At 40.3% G+C, this 21,129-nt stretch overlaps 1 protein-coding gene across 2 annotated transcripts in view; it reads left to right on the top strand.

Annotated features, from left to right (window-relative positions):
- angpt1 (angiopoietin 1) overlaps positions 1 to 21,129 on the top strand; it is a 50,637-nt gene that overhangs the window by 13,817 nt on the left and 15,691 nt on the right. For both annotated transcript variants that reach the window (XM_086193906.1, XM_086193905.1), the window contains 5 exons: positions 8,873 to 9,028; positions 9,714 to 9,835; positions 10,436 to 10,668; positions 17,081 to 17,208; positions 18,154 to 18,255. In XM_086193906.1, the coding sequence (XP_086050032.1) occupies positions 8,873 to 9,028; positions 9,714 to 9,835; positions 10,436 to 10,668; positions 17,081 to 17,208; positions 18,154 to 18,255 (741 nt within the window). The remainder of the gene's footprint in view (positions 1 to 8,872; positions 9,029 to 9,713; positions 9,836 to 10,435; positions 10,669 to 17,080; positions 17,209 to 18,153; positions 18,256 to 21,129) is intronic.

Genomic DNA, 21,129 nt, shown 5'->3' with positions numbered 1-21,129 from the left:
ATAAACAGAATGCTTGCGGGTGTTATGTTAACGATTATACACATTGCACACTCTTCTGTGCTTCATCAGTCTGTCTTCTCCGACGAGAAATATACTGCTCATTTTTTTAGCCTTTTTTTGAGTCATTCACCCATTGCTCTTCATCAGTCAAAGCAATGTTCCTCATGTCTCTTTATCTACCCTGCTGTTATCTGGCTCATGAGTTTATTTAAGCCCACGTGTTGCTTCCACTTGTTGGATCATTTGTTCATTGTGACTATTATTGTTCCCTAAGTTTTCAGTTTTTTTTTATATGAAACCTTCATGCACTTTGTTTTTCTTGTGGTCTTTGTATGTGGGTCCAACTGCATCCACCACTATCAGATTAACACCTTCATATTCAATGTATGTATAGTTTTCTACCAACAGTTATAACACAGCGAGCATCAGAAACACAAATATTTTCTGTAGGGTTAAATATTTTTTGTTAGCCATCCTGTAGGTTAGTGTTGCCATGGGCTCCCTGGACCAAAGGAAAATGTGATTTTTACATTGGATTTTTGGATTCTTGCAGAATAAAAAAAATATGTGGCAAACAGATATATAAGTAGTTTCGCATGAAACTATGATTTTAATGTGTAAAAGCAATTGCCAAAATTTCGAAGCTACGCTAGCTTAGCTCAGCTTATGCTTTGAACAATAGGGGGCCCTGCCATAAATAGCTTTGAGCTTTTTCTTTTTTGTGTTGTAATGACGTTTGATGTCTACGACAAATGTTACTAATTGCTGTTTTCAAAAATTTTAGATCGCAGTATTTAATGTCATTTTTGCTATTAAAATATCTTAAGCTTATGTTGACCACTTATTTTATATCAGGCATTCAAAAAGCCACACGTACCTACAACAGGACACATGAGCTGCACATTATCATGACTGGCAACATCTATTTCCCTCCCCTCCTGCTGTTGTGAATCACGGGTCAGACAGAAGAGGTTCCATGTGTTAGTCAGGCTACTGCACCTTGTCTCCTTGCTCATCTCTTTTGTTTAGATGGAGGTTTGGTTCAGCACCACTTAGAGGGAGTTCACACACACACATTACTGCCTTTAAGAGCCACCAGCTCCTAAAAGTGCCTAATGCAGGCACAGATATGATATATAGGCCAGGGTGTGCCTTTTACTACCAAAGCAACAGCACCAGAGTCACAAATTACTCATAAGTAACATAATCGGGGCTTGATGTGATAACCTCAGCCGTCTTTGGTGACTGAAGCAAAGCAGGGAAAGAAAGAGATGGTGCAATACACTGGCAGAGAGATATAGAGGAGAGGGAAAGTAGGGAAACACATTAGGGCGACCGCATGGATGGTTTATACATTCTGGAGGGATGTTAAGTTGAAATATAAACATGAATGCGACGTTGAAGGAAACAACCCCTGTCATTAAATGCCCATTCATGACGATTAGAAGAGACACTCCACTTGATAGATAGTGCTGCTGGCACACAGGCCGGAACACTGGGACCATTTTCTGCTGGAGTTTCACCTAACGAACATATGACAGCGCACGGATCTCCGTCATGGCTGAGTTTAATACAAAACGTGTCCCTCTGCATCTATTTCTACATCATTTTGGCAGTAGGTTTCTCTCCTGTGTTGCTGAGAGGGTACAATGGAACGCCATCTCAAATATTTGGATGTAAACGCCTCCTCAGCAGGATGGCGGGTTTGTGGTTGCAGGAATAGGGTAAACAGACATGGTTTGTACCAAAAAAGCCACTGTCAGGCGCATTCCTGCCCCTATGTTTCCCAGAGGAATGATTCCCATACGTCAAACAATTAAATCTTTGTTACGCTGCCTCGCTTGTGGCACCCGCAGTTGAGACTTCTGGATGAAGAGGCAGGTTTGAGTTTGTTTGGTTGTTTGGTTTTCGTTACGCATTCCCATGTCTTGGATGAATGCAAGTACTTCCTCTCCCATTCGGCCAGATGTACATAATTAATTGGAGTAATTTTTAAGCCAATTTTGACATGAGAGAGCCGGATTTGTAACTGGAGGTTTTGTGAAAATAGACATTCATGCGTAATCTCAACTTAACTGTATTTATTTTCATTTAAGGATGAAAGGAAATCACATATCTGCTGAGGTATACGTCAGACATGAAAGGGTATATCATTTGCATGCTGTTTCAAAACCACTTTCTCATCCCTCTCGCTATTAAAAAAAATACACTTGTAATACTCATGCAGTCTTTGAATTGAATAATGTATGCTGCTACTGGAACCTGGTCATAGCTAAATAATCTTTGTCTAGACCCCGAAAAATTCATTTCCGGAATGAATTTTGATTGAAAAGACAAGCTTGTATCTACATCATCATATCAATATCAATAAAAGAAAAGCAAACATTTTTGTTGGATGTGCTTGTACCCGCTCCAGAGTGTGAAACAACCCAAGGTCCAACACATTTGATGTTTGAAAAGGCAAAACGCCCTTTAATACACTTAATGGACACACTTCTCTCAACTCATCTCGTCCCGAGGCTTATTACAGAAGATTTTATTCATAACATCCCTAAAGATTATGGTTATTGTAATTATTATTATTATTATTATTATTATTATTATTATTATTAAAAGTTCTGTCAGACTACTTCATGTCTTTTGGTTTACAATTTTGCATTGGTTTACAGGAAAGAAAGAAATTGTAGTGACTAATGGGGGAAAGCAGAGGGGACAAATTTTAATAACAGCAACAGTACATTACCTCTCTATATTTTTTAAAACTCCAAATATGTCCCATCATCCAAATAAACTTAAAAGTTACAGCCATATTTCTGTCAAATTGTGATTCAAAAGCATATCTCATGACTAATTTTTATATTTTAATCATATTTTTCCCTTATGTTTATGTCCGCCAAGGACGACATGTTTTCACTGGCATTTGTTTGACTGTTAGCAGGTTTACACAAAACATGATGGAGGAGTAAAGCCTTGACCAAGGATTAATCTACTAAATTATGAGAAGGATCCATATAACGGAGAAAAAAACTGCTTTTTTTTAAAATCGAGTTTGCCTTAGCAGAAGTATTTCTTAGTTTCCTCCTATTTCATTGTGTTTTTCTGTTCTGTTATAGTGTCACTTTGTCATTTCTTTTAACAACACATAAGCAATATCACATTTCTACTCTATTTTCAAAATTCTTAAAAATGTTTCATGATGTTACACTGTGTTTGTGTTGAGTGAGCCCTATAATGAATATTGAAAATTATTTTGGTTGGTAGAATTTTCCCTTGGCATCTGATGATTTGTGCCTGCACGGGAAAAAAAATCAACCCGGCCATGAATCTTCAGCCCTGTTGACAAACTTTTAAAACCTGTAAAGGGTGGAACATTGTGGACCTGTCAAGTAGTGTTTGGGGCATCACAAAGTTAAAACCAGGGATTTATCCAGAAAAAACAACAACAAAACGACAGTTGGTTTGGTTTTCAAGTTGTATACACAAGGCTCATTGTGTACTTTCAACTGCAGAACTAAAGTGTGATTTACATCAGCACAGTTGCATGGTGACAGAGAGACGAAAGGGGAAGAAAAGAAGAAAGATGAAGCCTAAAAAGACTCTTAGAACAGTGGGTACTGGCAGTAGTGGCTCTGTTCTGGTGGCAGTCAGCCTTTCTGGCTTGGAAGAGATGATGAGAAATGGTCTGGACCACCCACTTTTCAACAGTCTGCTGCTTTTATCACCTAAAACGTCAAGTTATCAAACTCCTATTTCAAGTCTCAGCTCCTGTTTTGGAGGCTGTCTGGTCTCCTTTTTTTATTTCTTTATTTTCATCGTCCCTTTTTTAACACTCTTAGACGAAAAATGTGGCAGCAATTGAGTGAATGGCTGGCTGTTGGCCACTGGGTCAAGGGGTCACAAAGGTCAACAGTGAGTTCAGACTGTGTCGTTAGTCACCCAATCTTGACAGAGAGCCTTAAAACTCTCTCAAGGTGGCTTTTAAAACAAACCAGCCAGCTTTCTAAAACGTGTTCGGAATTTGACCATATCTTCATGATACATTACTGACAGAGTTACAGCGCAGCAAGTTGGGGCAGCACCTCCTACAGCCTTAAAGAGAAGATCAGGCCCAGTTTGCACTGAGGGGTGTCAAATTCACCCGTCACTGTCGGTGTGTGATAAGAAGGCATGAGTGTATTCGCTGGCGTTGCTCCAAAGGTGGCTTGTGATACACCAGGAGGTGCTGATTTAAGTGCGGGTGGCATTGGGTATTCACCTTCTTGTCCATTAAAGGACTCTAATATGGATCCTGAGCGTAAGGGACGCATCCCACAAGACAGACCCCTCCAGTAACACCATCAGCCTCTCTCTCTCACACACACACACACACACACGAAACTGGAGATAGGCAGAGGGTTCTCTAGTGGTATACAGTCCAGACTTCCATTTACCAATTCTCACAGGGTCTCTTAGTACCACTGATACTGCCGCTGCCCCCCCCCCCCCGACCTCAGAATGGTAGTTGTACTAAATGGGAAATGTCAGAGTAGTGGTAAACATTCACAGTAATCTGTAACAATGATAGCGGGGAGTACCATCGTGAGGGATTTGCTCTCAAGCCAATGCAGCTCCGCCCTGATAATATATACGGTGGGAACTCCTCGCTCGCTAACCTAAACACTTGTCGTACTGTATGACGTACTGTCCTTTTGTGACGGTGTGTCATTTGTGTTCTGAATGGCCTGTTTAGTGATTCAAGGCCACTCATACCTCGTAAACTGCCTCGACATGGAGTGAGCAGCTTCGAGAGGGAAAGCAGTAAAGCTCCTAATGGATCTCCGATGTTAGGACATCAGGCGGCATCATAAAGTCACAGGAAGTCCTCATGAAGCTGGTCTGTGCCAAGAACATTGGCTTCAAACCTTCATGCCGTGGTGTGAAGTAGCACTTAGGGAAAGATCAACTTGTGTTTATGTTACTCTCACTTAGAAAACAGTGACTTTGTAAAACCAAGGACAAGATTTACTAGTTTCTAAAAGTGTCTCTTAGAAGTCCCGTTTCATCAATATACCCGATATTATTTTTTATGGAAGTCGTTTAAATCCACCGCGGAGAGGAAAACAGATTTGTTTGTTTTTTATCTTTTATAAATGAAAAATTGAATCCCTTAGCAATAAAACCAATGCTCACTTAACACACCTGGGGATTTGGAAACTACAGTGCTAAAAGTTTCACCAAATATATCACGCCTAATTTCGTTACACTGCTATCATTTTACCATCTCAGTGAGATAAAGGGGCTTGTATTATGAACCAATGTATTTTTTTCCAAAAGAAATACAAATTTTGAGCATGAATTTTACCTGCTATATTGGAGTTTGTTTTTTGTATTTAACGAGATATGAAACCCGTCTTTAATCATAGCAGCTAATGTGAGCTAACTTTAGCCCCATAGAAAAGCCTATCACTTGTTCACTTTACTTCAAGTTGGCAGTCTAAGGATCATATGACCCTGACCCTTATCTTGAAATCCCTGCCTCTGAGAGGAATATCAGACAAAAATATCATAGGCCATTTTAGATCATTTGAATTTCTCAGAATTGCCAGACTGTTCTCATTCAACCTTAATCTCATACTTACGGAAAGTAATACACTGTTATATGTATGTAATGCCGACCCAGGTGGCAGGGCATTTGTTGAGAATTCAGTTTTATTTATTGTAAATCAAGCCTTATTTTTTCCACAAACTCTAAACCAGGGTTATTTGTGCTCAAACCAAACCAAACCTCAACCACAGCATATTCACAACTATCTCAAAACATTGCATTTTCCACTTGGAAGGAGAGGAATGTTAGAAAGCTTTTAGCTTGAGGTTTTCACTGCCGAGGTTTGTGCAGGTGCACTGATCCCTCGTGTTGCAGGACATTCGTAGTATTGCGCAGAAGATTAAAAAAATCATGAATACATTTAGGGAAGATGTCAAACAGATGTTTCAGTCAAATATGTCAAAAAATCCAATTTCAAGCTTAAAAAATAATTATGTTGCAATATATTCATGGGCTTAAGCCAGCATTCTCATATTTCAGCCAACCCAATCCCATTCCCAGCTAACACAAATTAGCATTTCACTGCTAGCAGTAAAAGAGAGTATTTATTTTCATGTCATTAGATGTTTTTCTATTGGTAGCCAACAACTGGAAAGGCACAGCACTAAATTGGAGTTGAGGTCAGAACCCATAAAAAACAACCCAACACCCACATAGACCTATTTTATAGCTTCTAAAGAAGTGAATTGACATGATTGGGTGTGTTTTTGTAATCTTTGTTTCTCCCTGGTACTTTCCATTTTATGGCGTGTTCCTCTTCCAGCCATGAGCCTGCCACATTCCCTGAGAGACAAACCATAACGCCATCACCGGGTTTAACTTTCTGTCTGCCATCCGTCCCTGTCTTTTCTCTCAAGGTGACCTACGGCGTGCAATGCTTACTGTGGTCCTCTAAACTCAATAGTTCAGGAAATACTTCGCCAAACACAGTCATATTATATGATTCATTATCAGACGGAATAATCAATCATTACTGGAGGGGTTGGTGCATTCCAGACTCCCTGTTTTCTTTCCTCCCCCCCCTCCCCCCCCGACTCTTGGAGGTTGTTTGGAAAGTAACACTTATATCAGCTTTATGTAGTTCACAGTCAGGGGAAGCCGTATTATGTCTGATATCCAAGCTTTTAAAAAAAGTTATATTTCACATCTATAACATTGCCAAGTCAGGATATTACATTGAAAAACTAATGCAACTTGGCAGACCCGTACACCTGGCTCACCACTGGATGTTTCCGTTGAGGAGTAAAGCTTTACGTCCCGACTCTGTTTTTATGATCTATTACCCTTTGATCGACTGAAATAAGAACATAAATCTTCTTAATCTTTATATAAGCAAGAAGACAACTGTAGGTGAATGTTTTACCAGCAATGTCTACAATATAAATGTCAAAATGTAACCACACCTACACCTTTACAGATGAATAGATTATTCTGTTTGTACGATTACAAGGGATTCAGCAATATACATTCCAGAGGGATAAAACTGGAGTCTCCATCAGCCTCCTTTTATCAAACGGCGATCAGTCCATACAGCTGGAGTGAAAGTAATTTTGCCCCCTTGTCCAATACATGTGTCCTCACTCAGGCCTCCATCTACAGGTCAAAGTTCAAGTCCACCTCAATAGTAATACATATATATGTCAAGTAGAGTATCTGTCTCCAGGCATGAGGGGTAATGCAATAATGGGAACAATGTGCACAAAGAGGGATGGGAAGATTAATTTAGACTTGTTCTGTCTCCAGCTGCTATCTGTTGACGTGCCCTTTGACTCAAATTAATGTGCGACTTAATTCAGCCCCCAGTTACAGAAAAGGAACTGTTGCTAAGGCCACCAACACACGTAACGTTGCTATTAGATGCTAAGGAGTCTTGACTGATGTGTTCTTAAAGTGTCTGTTACAATCTATTGACGAGCCAAAGCAAAAGTCAGTAAAGTGTATTTCTCTTTCTCTCTCTCTCTCTCTCTCTCGGTGGATCATCATTGCGCGTGTTTGCAGGACGAGCAAGTCCCCGCTCGATATCTAATCAACTCTGATTTATTTGTATAACAAACTCATGCACAGATAAACCTTCGCTGATCTAATTTGACAATCGGGACAATAAAATGATGTAAAACAAGCAAAGAGTATGGGAGCAAGAATGATGTGTCGTATCAACCTTTTACCTCATCAGTGTCCATCTTGCCATTTGTTTGGGTTTGAAGTATGTGTAGATAAGGAGAAAAGCCTCAGCAAGAATCTTTTCATTCGGCTGGTCCACCCCAAGATAACCTCATATATCTAATCAATTGCGCCAATCACGAGATGGAAATGTGACTTTCTTTAAACGGACACAAGCATCTATTTTAAATTTAGATTTTAAACAAAGGCTGCACGGTGGTGCAGTGGTCAGCACTGTGGCCTCACAGCAAGAAGGTTCCGGGTTCGAGTCCCGGCTCAGGCGTGGGATCTTTCTGTGTGAGTCTGCATGTTCTCCCTGTTCCTGTGTGGGTTCTCTCCGGGTACTCTGGCTTCCTCCCACCATCCAAAGACATGCAATTGGGGACTAGGCTAATTGAATTCTCTAAATTGACCGTAGGTATGAATGTGAGTGTGAATGGTTGTTCGTCTCTGTATGTTGGCCCTGCGATGGACTGCGACCTGTCCAGGGTGAACCCCGCCTCTGGCCCGTAGATGCTGGGATAGGCTCCAGCCCCCCCGTGACCCTTACTTGTAAGGAATAAGCGGAAGACGACGATGGACGATGGATGGATTTTAAACAAAGCTCCAGTGTTTTGTTGTTTTTTATTAAAGAAATTTATTGAAACTTACATAGTTGTACCGAATATTTTCTGGTACAACTCCACTACACAAGGCTCAGCAATCAAATAATACAAAACAGATAATGTAATAAATCTTCTAAGAGAGTTCACTGGAGGAACTCGTTCTTCATCCCTCCGTCATTGCAAACCTTTTAAGTAACTGTTTAATGGGAACATTTTTAGATATTCCCTCTAAAACATTCTGAATGTCATACTCAGATGTATGGGAACAGGCTTAAATCATCTCTACATTGTATGAGAGAATCTGAGCAGCCCCCACTAGCCACCCTGATGATGTTTCGTGATGCTATCGTAACGTGTGAGCGCCGCCTGCCATTGGAATGAATCTCTCGACAATAAACCTAGGAGGCTGTGGCATTCGTCCCAATAAACCTCTGGTCACCATGACACCCTTCTTCATTCATGATATCTGTCAAAGTTCAAATTTTTTCTAATTTGTCCTTTGTTATGTCTCTCCTTTGTACAGATTGAGAACTACATTAAAGAGAGTATGAAGACAGAGATGGCTCAGCTGCAGCAGAGCGCCGTCCACAATCACACGGCAGCCATGTTGGAAATGGGCACCAACCTCCTCTCACAGACAGCTGAACAGACACGGAAGCTGACTGATGTGGAGACGCAGGTTAACACCTCAGAGAACACATTAGACTGAGTGAAAAAATCCAAACACTCGTCCTTCTTATTTTGGGATGAGCCGACGCTCCATTAACTGTTCCACAGTCAGCCAGCCAAAGATAACACCGATGCTGAAGTTTGTTGGCTTTTTTTAAAAGCACAAAACGATGACTGTTTGCAAAGTTTAACAAAAAAAGAAGAAGATAATAGCAGAGATTAATATCTCTAAAGTATTACCATGTGTTGGGTGAACACATGACAAAAAGAAAACAGACTTAATGGTTTATATTTGCCTGAAATGTGGTTTCCACCCAGGGGTTGTTGCAGACATCCAACCCTGCAGGAAATACACTCCTTTGCCAGTGTTTTAAGATACCTACCTGAGGGAAACAAGTTTATTTAGTGGTCATTTAGTAGTGGTTTAATATTTTCAGTGCAACATATACAGCTTAAGAGTATTTCAAATGACATCCTCCAAATTGGTGTTAAAATATGTCAAATTTTGTTCACAAATTCACCAAAAACTGAACATTTTTTTTGCAGGATTGTTGTACTTCATCACATAAATTGTCAAGTGATTGTGTATATTACTGTGAGTCTACCCCAAAATGTGTGTTTTCTAGATATATTTAATCTGAATATATTTGCGTGTGTGTGTGTGTGTTTTGTTTTGTTTTTTAAATCGGAAGCAGGTTCTGAATCAAACGTCGAGGCTTGAGATCCAACTGCTGGAAAATTCTCTTTCCACTAACAAGTTGGAGAAAGAATTAATGGTCCAGACTAATGAGATCAGCAAACTCCATGATAAGAACAGGTAAACAGCTGATGCAAATAAAACCACATGGGCCAGCTCCAGTCAACCCTGCAGGAAACTGGACAGATATAAAAAAAAAAAACTGTGCACCAACAGACAAAGAACCGTTTATTATTGATTTTCATTTTACAAGTCCTAGACTGAATAATGGTAAATCTAGTTTGCTCACGCTCGAGAAAGTTGTCAAAGTGCATTACAAGGATTGTGTTTGTTTTGTGTGAGAGTCATGGCAACCGAACATAACTATTTGTATTTCTGTCTTACGGAAAGTTCTTATATTTTTGTTCCCGTATCTCTCACTGTGAAATAGCGGTGAAGCATCATAAAGTCACAGCAGGAAGCAAACGTTAAAGGTGGATGTCTTATTCATTTAGGTTTTATACGCTTCCTCACGAACACTGTTTGAAAATGAAATGCAACTCATTACATAATCAGTAATTCATTGGTGATAACATGACTAAAAATGCAAAACAATATAAATCCATTTATATCCCACTAAAATAAAACTCATTCCAGAGGATTTAAATGTCCTGAAGGAGAAAACAACATCTTTATCTGCCATAACAAACTTTTCTTGACCTTTTTTTGGTATTTCCTCAGCCTGCTGGAACAGAAGATGTTAGAGATGGAGATGCGACACCATGAAGAGTTGGAGACGCTGAAGCAGGAGAAGGGAAGTCTCCAGGCCCTGGTGGGGAGGCAGAGCGGGGTTATTAGGGAGCTGGAAGCTCAGCTAAGCCGGGCCACAGGAAACAGCACGGCCCTGCAAAGACAGCAGCAGGAGATGATGGATACGGTTCACAACTTACTCAACCTCTGCTCCAAAGATGGAGGTACATAAACCAGGAGTCTGATGCTGAAATGCAGTCTTTCGCAATAATCACACAAGTGCATGATCTGCCAGTTGTACAGTCAACATAATTATAAAGAAATCAAATATTGAGAGTTTGGTTCTTGCAATGTCCACCTATGTCAAGTCTACTGGGAATTCAGCTGAGCCCAGGAAGACTAATATTTGAATCTAAATACCAGAAAGTATTTAACATGATAAAAGAAATGTTGAAAACTGAATTCCTTCAAGGTCGAGCGTGTCGGTGAAAGGTAAGAGAACTAATCAGCCTTCAACGAAACAACAAGAGTGACACATATTGTTGAACTGTGAATCACTGAAAAGAAAAGTGAGCGAAACCAGACTTTTAACAATGGTGTTTTTATCTGTAATAGTGAAGAGTAACTATTGTGATACCTTGAAAGTCAGATGCATAAATAAAGTCAAAGACAAACCCGAGCACCGAGACGTTCGCCAGCGACTCACTGGCATCTGTCTGTTGTAACTCCGGTGTTACAATAGACAGATGGAACGATAGCTCTTAGCTGCTATAGCTATGCATGGATGCTCCAAGCAAGCTAATAAGGCGTTTAGTATATGAGCATGTAAACTGAGCGAAACCAAGACCGAGGGTTGGGAGGTGGGATTCTGGGAAATGCGAGGGTGCTCGCTCTGTGAGGTGCGCAATTCAGAAAATAATACCTGGAAGTCAAATTAGTGTTGTCACTCATAACTTTCACTGGAAGTACTTGGGCCCTGCTTGGACCTGGTTTACTCTGGTGCACACAAGCTTCAGTGCAACGTGTTTATGTCTCAGCGGAGCAGAGATTTTGCTTTCCAGCTCTGTCTTTGTTGTCAACCGATCCAAAATTTGTCTACCCCAAGAAAAAGCAGCCTAGTAATCCTCACCAGACCACAGTGTTAAAAGGAAAGTTTATGAATTGGCTGTGTAATGTAAGGTAGAACTTGTTTTGGAATACTAACTTTCTCTGGATAGATGTTAGACTTTCAACATCTTTAATTTTAAAAATCCTTCATAAATTACAGTGACACCACTCTGCAAACCTTACCCCATGCTGAGAAACACAGAGATCTGCTGGCTATTATATCCTACGTCATCCAGAGCAGCGTGAAGAAAGAAACATGGTTCTTATTGTAACCCGGAATGCTCCTGTCAAAGAGGTTTGGTGCCTCTCATAAACCAGCATGCTACAAGCTTTTGCAACAATTGTTTTTCTCGCCTATAAATTCTCTGCACACAGATTAACTGAAATGTCAAACAGGATACCACTTATGAAGTAATAGGCTTATTTAATTCCTCAGAGGCTCTCCCCAATGTTATGCTAATACAAGACAAGGGATTTCCCTTTTAGTCCTACATTTGACCGGGCAGCAATGCGACCTTCCATATTCGTCCAAAACAGTGAACCCCCTCACCCAGCCTCTCAAACATCAAACTCACTTGATCCTAACATTGGCCTCAAGTCCCATTGGTCGCAGGACATTTGACATATCCAGAGATTGGTTGCAGTCGTTGCACTGGAGGAACTCAATTTCCATATGAGGATTTCCTGCAGAGAACCCCTGGCGACCCCACAATGCTTCTTGAGGTTTCCCATCAGACAGGAAACAACGAGGACGAGAAAGGATGTTGTTGTCATGAGTGGATAGCTGCTGCGCATGATTAACACATGCTTTGTGTTTATCACGCCGCTTATTTCTGTAATTTTAATGTTCCGTGCAATAAAGGTCACGGGCGGTCTCTGCTTGTAATCCATCTGTTTAGTCTGGATTTGTCTATGTTGCATTTAATTATCAGAGGTCTTTGGAGAACACTTTGGCTTGACTGGTGATGACTCTCCGGTTTTTTAGCTTTGTCATCTTCAATGTTTGATTTAATTTGAACTTTTCAAGCTTGATCAGCATCAGCAGGGTCAGATTAGAGCAGCTTATCTCCTGTCTGTGATGGGTGGCAGCTTTAATGAGAAGTGATTGAAATGTCATGTGGCTGCTGCTGCTGTGTGGTTGGTCTTTTCCTCTTCTATGCTGCTGGTGAAGGTTGAGGTGGGTTTGCAGGTCAAAGGTCACCCCCTTTCTTCACCCCAGCCTGAATAAGTCAAACTGTAATAGCTCCTCCGGGATGCACACGTCTAAAGGAGGTGAAGGTGCGAATACATCTCACTGAAGGTCGTTTTCACTGGCTCTGTTTTTCAACCGCTTTCATAACACAGAAGCTGAAAGCTCTCTTTTTTTGTTGTTGTCGAGGGGAGGGCTTTTGTTACTTTGAGAAATGGATTGTGTTTTTATTTAAGGAAAGGGTTAGCATTTCATGCCATGGAGTGGCGTCTGCTGGTGTTAGGCTGTGTTTTGAAAACTGAGCCTGAGCATTTCCCTTCAAGCAGGAACTTTGCTTTGACTTGACTCCGCTTTAGAGAGAAAGATATAAACTCAGAGACTGGGCTTTTAAAGTCTTTGAAAGAGATGTCTTCTGCTGACTGTCAGCTCTATGCTATTATGCAGCCAAATAATGACAGAAAAAAAAGTGGTTTGGTACATTGAATCGTAAATGGTTTCTGGTGGATGATTTTAAAATGTGGATGACTCATCCGGTATGGTTATAAGAACGTTATGGTTGTAACATCGTCCCAAAACATCGGCAGAAAGATGGGGCTAAAACAACATCAATGCAGTTAAACTGGCTTTGTCTGCAGTTAAGAGTAAGCGTTCGCTGTGAAAGTTAAAGCTGTCGGAAAAGTAGATATGAGCTGGGTTTTTTTTAATCATTGTTGGCTTCTATAAATTTCAAAAAGTATCCATCAAATATCACTTCCTATCTTCTTTTTGACAGAAAAGACACAAATGGTTGAAACGGCACTCTGCCGGCTGTTTCATCGGGTCTCTAACAAAACATTTGCATAAACAATTTCTCCCCTATTTCTGTGGGTTTTCCTCGAATCAAGGTCCCTCTTGGGTTTTCCTCTGCAGTGCAAACTTATGACCGGAAAGATATTTTTGATGTGGCTAGATGAAGCAGCAATCTCGAGGTTGTAATCATTACCTAAAGCTCATTAGGGAGCAATGAGCCACACACTGCTATTAACAGTAATTGAGCACAGCTTTGGAACACTCTTTAAAACTTTCTGGCGGCTAAATATGATTTTGTTTTACAGTGTTCTGTTATTCCTTCAAATGAATGGCATTCATCATTTTTACAGCTGTTTTACTCATGCGGAACCTGAAACGGGTATTCTCAGTGTGTAAAAGCCTCAACACGACACAATGGTAAACTACTTTTTTAAAACATCGTTTAATGATTCCGATCAAATTTTAAGTGCTGCGCATGATTATTTTTATGCTTCACTGCGCGGCAGAACGGGTTGACAACTATTGTTCCCCGCGGAGTGTGTTGGTGCACAGTTATTGCCAGCAACCTCAGTGCCCTTCCAAAAGGTACAGGAAATTCTCGCCTTACTTTGAACAAATGGAACGAGACTATTTCATGCCTGCTAGAACTGTAAAACCCAGGAACATATTTAAAAGTCATCTAATAGGATAGTGGATGCCAACTCTACCAGAGATGGCTGGTGAATCAGCTGCATTCATTAGGAATAGCGGTCAACATCCACGCAAACTACAGCAAGACTATTAAGGGCTAATTAAGCCCTAATTAAGTGGAATTACAGAATCCACGTCTACAATGTATGACTTTTTCGATATTTTTTATAGCCTCAGCTTTAATTTACCCTAAACATTCTAAAAAAAAAACATAAATTATGCCTTAGCTGCTCACATGCAGATGAACTGAAGGAAAATAATTATGTAGGTTTGTAGAAATTTTCCGTAGAAATGTACCTTTTGGCATGTTAAGGACATAATCCACGTGGTAATATGATGATTTATACGGAACAGTGTATTAAAGGAAATATGACCTCTATTATTGGACAAATAATTGAAGTTAAATCAAAAATTTTCTCATAATTCTCTTAAACAATGACTCCACAGTATTGTTATGAGCTGTGGGAATGAACTGCTATAATTTTATAGTGCTTTGCTTTGCGTCCTTCATATATGAATGCGCCAGAGAAATTCATCGGTTCTGCTGTGGAATCACTGTGGCGGTATGTAGAGACTGATTGTGGTCACATGGGAGCAGTGATGTCTGTGGCAGTCCATTAAGCTCAATTTTTCACTCTCCTTACTTCCAGTCTTTGGGCTCATTTGGCAAGGGTACTGATTTATGCAAACACCCGAAACCCTGCTGCTCTTTTCACATGAACCCCCTGCAGAATATGAGTCCCAACTGAACCACAAAATATTTTTCTGTAAACAAATATTGGGACATAAATAATATTTGTAGAACTGGGCAGCAAGCTGTTCAAGAGAACAAAGCTTATGTAGTGGAGTGTCCGGTCCCTCAGCATTATTTTTCTTCGATTGTGAAATAATTGTGTCCACCAGTCTAACACCTCTCCCAATAACCTCCCCGGCTCCTTAAAATGTAGCCCGCCGTGGGCCTGCGAGGGGTAAATTACCGCCTGACAGCGCTGTCCTTTGTTGTATTAGAGTCTGGTGCGCAAGGGTCGCGATGTCAACCCGTCACAGCAGGGGATTCATGTCACTGACACTCAATACTTTGTCAAAATTCTCTTAAAAACTGTAGTTCACCAAAGTAAACGACCTACTTCCAAGGAGAGAGATCCTGGGCGGGGGGGAATAAAAGTAAAAGCCAAGGATCACTGACACATTTCACTTCTCACTGACAACTTCTTTCACTCTGCAATGAAAACACTGAGGTGAAAAAGTGACAAAAATGCCTTATACGGGAGGAGAAAATGCAGTAGATATTAAGAAAAAAAAGGAAAAATCGGAAGGAATTTCCATGAATATAACAAGAGGTTGGAAAGTAAATATAAACCACTTGTTATAACAGGAACTTGAAATTTATAGCTTGTAGTATTTTGTCCTCAGCCCCTTGCTTGGTTTCAAAATATTGCCGTCATAATTATCTACAGATGGAAATGGATGCAGCTGGCCTGTCAGAGTCTGAGGCCTTCTCTCCGAGTGAGAGATCATCCAGTCGGTCAACTCCTCTTCCAGCGAGTTGCCCTCAGATTTTATCTGGTGGTTATAAGATACTCACAGCGAGACCTCTATGATCAGCTTCTGCCTTCTTTTATATTTCCTCCTCTCAGATGTGCAGACTTGAAATATGATAAATTGATCTTTATGTGTTTCCTCCCAAGTTGTGAATATATGTCTAATATGATGAGCTTTGACTACGGTGCTATTCTCGTGTCTTCATCCGGGGATCGAATGTTTCTTGGGTCTTTCCTCGTGTCACAGCTATAGTCTGAATACGTGACATACAAAGCATCAGAGTGTATCCTCCTAAAGCGACAATAAAAATAATTATACCATTATTATCTGTCCCCCAAGGTCAGTAAATTATGTACAAAAAATGGTTAACGGTAATATGGTTCAATCTGGTTCAATCAAAATTCACATATTTTTAAGAATCCGACCCCCCCCCCCCCCCCCCCAAGTGAGTTTGTGGGACTGCAAGGTATACTGACAGCCCCTAAGACTCAGCATGATTAAAACGTAATGATTTTACATTTGTTTTCATGTACAAATTAAAAATAAGCACAAAAAAACAAACAGGTACAAAACTTAAATTAATAAGTTTTAGAGGCATTGTTGGATTATCTTTCAGGAGAATCGAGCTACTGCTTCTGCTCCTTTATGCTAAGCTAATCAGTATCTGGCATCTTACTCTGTTTTTTTTGTTTTTGTTTTTTTAGTTTAGTCTTCGTTTTACTTAAACACAGCTTTAGATTTTGTGATGTGGATATTTGTCCTGTCCATATTACAGAAAACAAACAAACACTGAAGCTAATAAACTACACAAGAAGCAGGAATTCAGATTTTATTAGCTGCAGTCTTTTTTTGTAATGTGGGCAATATTGGGTCAGTTTTCCTAAAGTTCGCAAAAAAAAACAACAACCAAAAACTCAAAAAACATGTTAACTTTCCAATAAATGTAATCACCGGGAGTGTGCTGCCTTAAAACAGCTACAAACAACAAATATCAACACCAGGATTATGTATAAACTCGAAGGACAACAACCAAAAAATTAAAAGACATATTCTCAATAATTTTGATTAAAAAAGTTTCAGACGATTATATGTAAAGCTTTATCTTTACAACATTTTTAATTTACTGCCATATTATTTCTTGACAAAAATGTCTAATAGTTCCATTCGCGCTAATCTAGTCACGCAAAACCTGCAGTGGGTTAAAAAGAACGGAAACGTTTGTGGATATTTACCACAAATACTGTGATTATGTGTTGAGGGTAAAATATTCTGTAGTGAAATACATCTAACAGTATTCCTGTATTTCTGGTGTATTCCAGTTGTACCCAACAGCACGAAGGCTGCGGATGAAGAGAAAAAGTTCCGCGACTGTTCCGACCTCTTCCAGGCTGGCTTCCATAAAAACGGAGTCTACAACATCCAGATCAACCCTCAGGAGACCAAAAGGGTGGGAAGCCACAATATCTTACAGCCAGCAGTCCACTAATGTGAAAAATGCCTGCCTTTTCATCACGTCTTGCTTGTGCTTTCACTATTGGTTTAAACGGTTGCAGTGAGCTGCTGAGTGCAAATGATGGGCACAAGCTGCAGGAATATATAATATAATGCTGAAAATTCACTTGGCCAGTTTGAGAGTGCAGGAATTTAGCGAGAGCTGAGGTATGAAACAGGAGCTGATCACGATGGTGACAATTGTGCAAGTGTGTCTGTGCTTTATCTACAGTATGCACACACACACACACACACACACACATAAACTCCTGAGATGATGGTAGTAGGCTTGTGTAGATTTCTTCTTTTACTCTCTGTGCAGTTATAAGATGAATGATGTCTCGGGGAAAATGACGCTTCCTTAATTATACCCAGACTGTGTTCATGTGTGTTCAGCTGTGTGGGCTAGCTGAGGTGAGAGACCTTCTTCACTCCACCCCGGGGTCTCACCACAGATAGAGTCGTAGCCCTGCGTTATCAGCTTACACACACTGAGGTCCAAGGTTAAGGGCCACATTACACCCAGGTGTCTCTTGGTATGCATTCAGACGGATCTCCTCTTTGATCCTGCTGAAACAAGGCCCTCTGATGAGGAACATCTCTTGGGAGTTGGTGAGGGATAAGGAGACACTGATTAAGTTTGAGCGGGACACTACATTCCCAGAGATGATTCATTATATAAGCTGGGAAAAGGGAGTGTCCAAAAAACAAATAATCATCCGAATAACTCTTCATTGTTTGTGAATGCCGCTGAGAATTACGTTGAATATTGAATTCATTAGCTTGTTATATCTTGAACAAAATGAGGGACCCTTGGGTGCTATTAGTGTTGCATTACCTTCATAAAATCTCTCTCTCTCATTTCTCTCACTCTCTCTCTCTCTCTCTCTTTAATGTGTAGGTGTATTGCAACATGGAAACAGCCGGCGGTGGATGGACGGTCATACAGCGCAGAGAGGACGGCAGTGTTGACTTCCAAAGAACATGGAAAGAGTACAAGATGGTGAGGGAAGAAAAATATGTCGCTCCTCAAGAGATGTCCCATACAGGGAGGATGATAATAGTGGTACTTTACAGATACGGAGAGAATACACTCATCCGTTATGTAAAATGTAGGAAACTTTTAAAATGAGCATAACATCCTGTAACAAAAAAAAAACACTTAAGTAATGAGATTATGACATATGGCGTACACTTACTGGCTTCTTTTGAACATGTTGAGAGGCAGAATCCAGTCATCCAGCACCGTTTGGAAAGTTTCAGCCAGATGTCATCCCTACTCAGCGATAGACACCCCCCCCCCCGACTCCCAACCCCATCGTTTTTCTATTAGCAATGTTTTTTTTTAATCCAGGGTGCTTCAGACTTACTCTGTTCCTCAGCCAAACCTATAATGAGAAGCCTTTTCTCTCTCTCCAACAGGAAATTATTGCCCAAATATAAAAACAACACATTTGTTTAGTCTCCTGCTCCAGGTGTGGACATTGTCTGTTTGTCGTCATGAACAAATCCAAGTATATTTACATTGTTGAAATCCAAATCTGTAGTTAAGCAAGATGTATTATTGCAGGCACGCTGATCGGTCACCTGTGTACCTTCCACTAGCTGTCAGTTTATCATCCACTGGAATATGTTCATTCTTTTTTTTTCTCTCCGTCCAGTTGTATTTCCCCTTCTGTCCCGTCTCCTGTGCATGAAGTATAACTGACTCTGTGGGGAAGTATTTTCAAGACTATTTCTGATGTTATAAGCCAGACAATTCACAAGCTGGATCAAATTAAGTGCATAACTCAGACTGGAAACTTCAGTTGTCACTGGACTTAATACACCACATATTAAATGTAGAGTTATAAATACCATGCTGTTAAAGAATGATGTGAACAGTGAAAATATATGTCCTGTAATAGCATCAGCATTCGGGATTCTGAAAGATGGCTCTAAATGGCTGAACTGATGTTTATCTGGGGGCGGTAGATGTATGATAATTCAGCAAATTTTCATCTTTGTTCTTTTTAGTCGTGTGTTTGTGCAAAATGATCGACAGGTAGAAAAATTATTGGAATTGTTTCAATTTTTAGGCAAGAACGCTATAACTTGCTTAGAGGGCAATTGTCTGCAAAAGTCCATCCACTAAAAGAGCCTGTCGAACCTGAATGAAAGGATCCTACAGACACAGACGTGCGTCTAACATGTAACTGAAGCCTCGCTTACATGTCTGATGGATAGTTTCCCATGTGTCCCTCTGGTCTTGGCTTTCTGTTACAGTTTATTTTGGCCAGATGAGGCTTAAGCACAGGGATGTGGATCACATAGAGTGTTATGTAATGGTGAGTTCTCATTGCTGGTGGGTTCTTGTAGATCACCAGTGTAATAATACATTCCCACTCTTTACAACTTTCTTCCTCTTTGGGCATCGGATCACAGCACCCACAGCAACACCACCTGTTTCTCCCCCTTCTTTACAGTTCAGACATCCAATTTTTATAACTCATCCTCCTCGAAATCAGCTAAATTTTCATCCACGACTTAGAAATGAATGATTTGCAGGAGTTCCTCTATATTTACGTGCTATTTTCTCCTTTTAACAACCCTATAACACCTGTATGGAAATGAAAGTGAAACTTTAAGCAAAGGACACAGAAAATAGCGATCTCACCCAGTCAGTTGCAAAATTTAACACTTTTAGTGTATGAACTTTGACATTGATCGTTTCCCAGTATCGTTACAGCACAATGCAGCCATTTTGCAGTTTTTCACCATAACGTTTTTACTCGAATGGGTAATTCCTGAGCAATAATTTTGGTCCCTGTGGATCTAAATTTTGACCCAAACAAATGCAAAAGCATCAGAATTGTCAGAGAATGAAAAAAAGACGAAACAAACAAAACAAAATGAAACCGAAAGGAACAGGCAAAGATAAAGAGGACAGGAAGAAAACTAAGAGCAATGACGTGTCCTCTCAGCTTTGAACAGGTGTACTGACAGGCAGCATGGAGTGTGTTACAGTACATGAGGTACCGTGGACCTTGGCTGACATTTGCAGTACATTGCTAAACAGCAAAGAACTAATCTCCCCTTCCTTCAGCAGTTTAGAAATGATAGATGGTGTTTTATACGGTTATTAATTTTCATGTTGTTGGTCTCAATAGGCCTTTACCCCTTGATTTAATGCCCTTGAAGGATTTGTAAATCTTTCTGTCAAAAATGTGCAGCCTATGGAGTTTGAAGAGTACTGTAGCAACAGGAATGCGGTCATCAAATGAAAAAAAACGCTCTCATCCCAAGCCTATGATCACACTACACTTCATAGGAAATCTAAAATTATGAACCACCCCTCCATCTTATCAGCATGTGAAGTCGTTTGAACACCGCAGCTCAAACTGTAAATTCTACTTTATCTTTGTATTTCAAACAGTTCTCTAGATTTATCATGGTCAATATCAATTACCTTTTTTTATCCAACAATAATATCTAATAAAAGTATCTTGAGAAATGTGCAGAAAGCCTGTCGATGTGACCGACAATCTCTTGGTCTCGCTCAGTCTAAGCGATGTAGATCAGGCTTGCGTGTGAAGGATTGCGAAACATCAGAACTATACAAGGGAAAACTGTCAACAGAGCTTGACTTTAACCATTTTCCAGCAAGAGTTTTTGAGATAAACTTTGGTCACAGTTGGAGGCAGAGCTGATATCCAGTCAGAGGAAGAACATCTTGTCAGGGAGATCACTTGTAGAGAAAGAGCTAAAGAGAGAGCTAAGGAACTGTAATGGGCCCCAGTCACTTTCTCTCGATTCCACCCACTCGGCAGGACATGCCTAAGGCCAGAGGAATGCCCCGTATTTACTTTCCCTCCTTCCCATTCCTCTTCACCACACA

This window comes from Aulostomus chinensis, chromosome 22, assembly GCF_037954235.1.
Source record: "Aulostomus chinensis isolate RoL2024-O1b breed Wild chromosome 22, RoL_Achi_v1.0, whole genome shotgun sequence".
NCBI classification, from domain to species: domain Eukaryota; kingdom Metazoa; phylum Chordata; class Actinopteri; order Syngnathiformes; family Aulostomidae; genus Aulostomus; species Aulostomus chinensis.
This window is presented reverse-complemented; position numbering and strand designations above follow the sequence as displayed.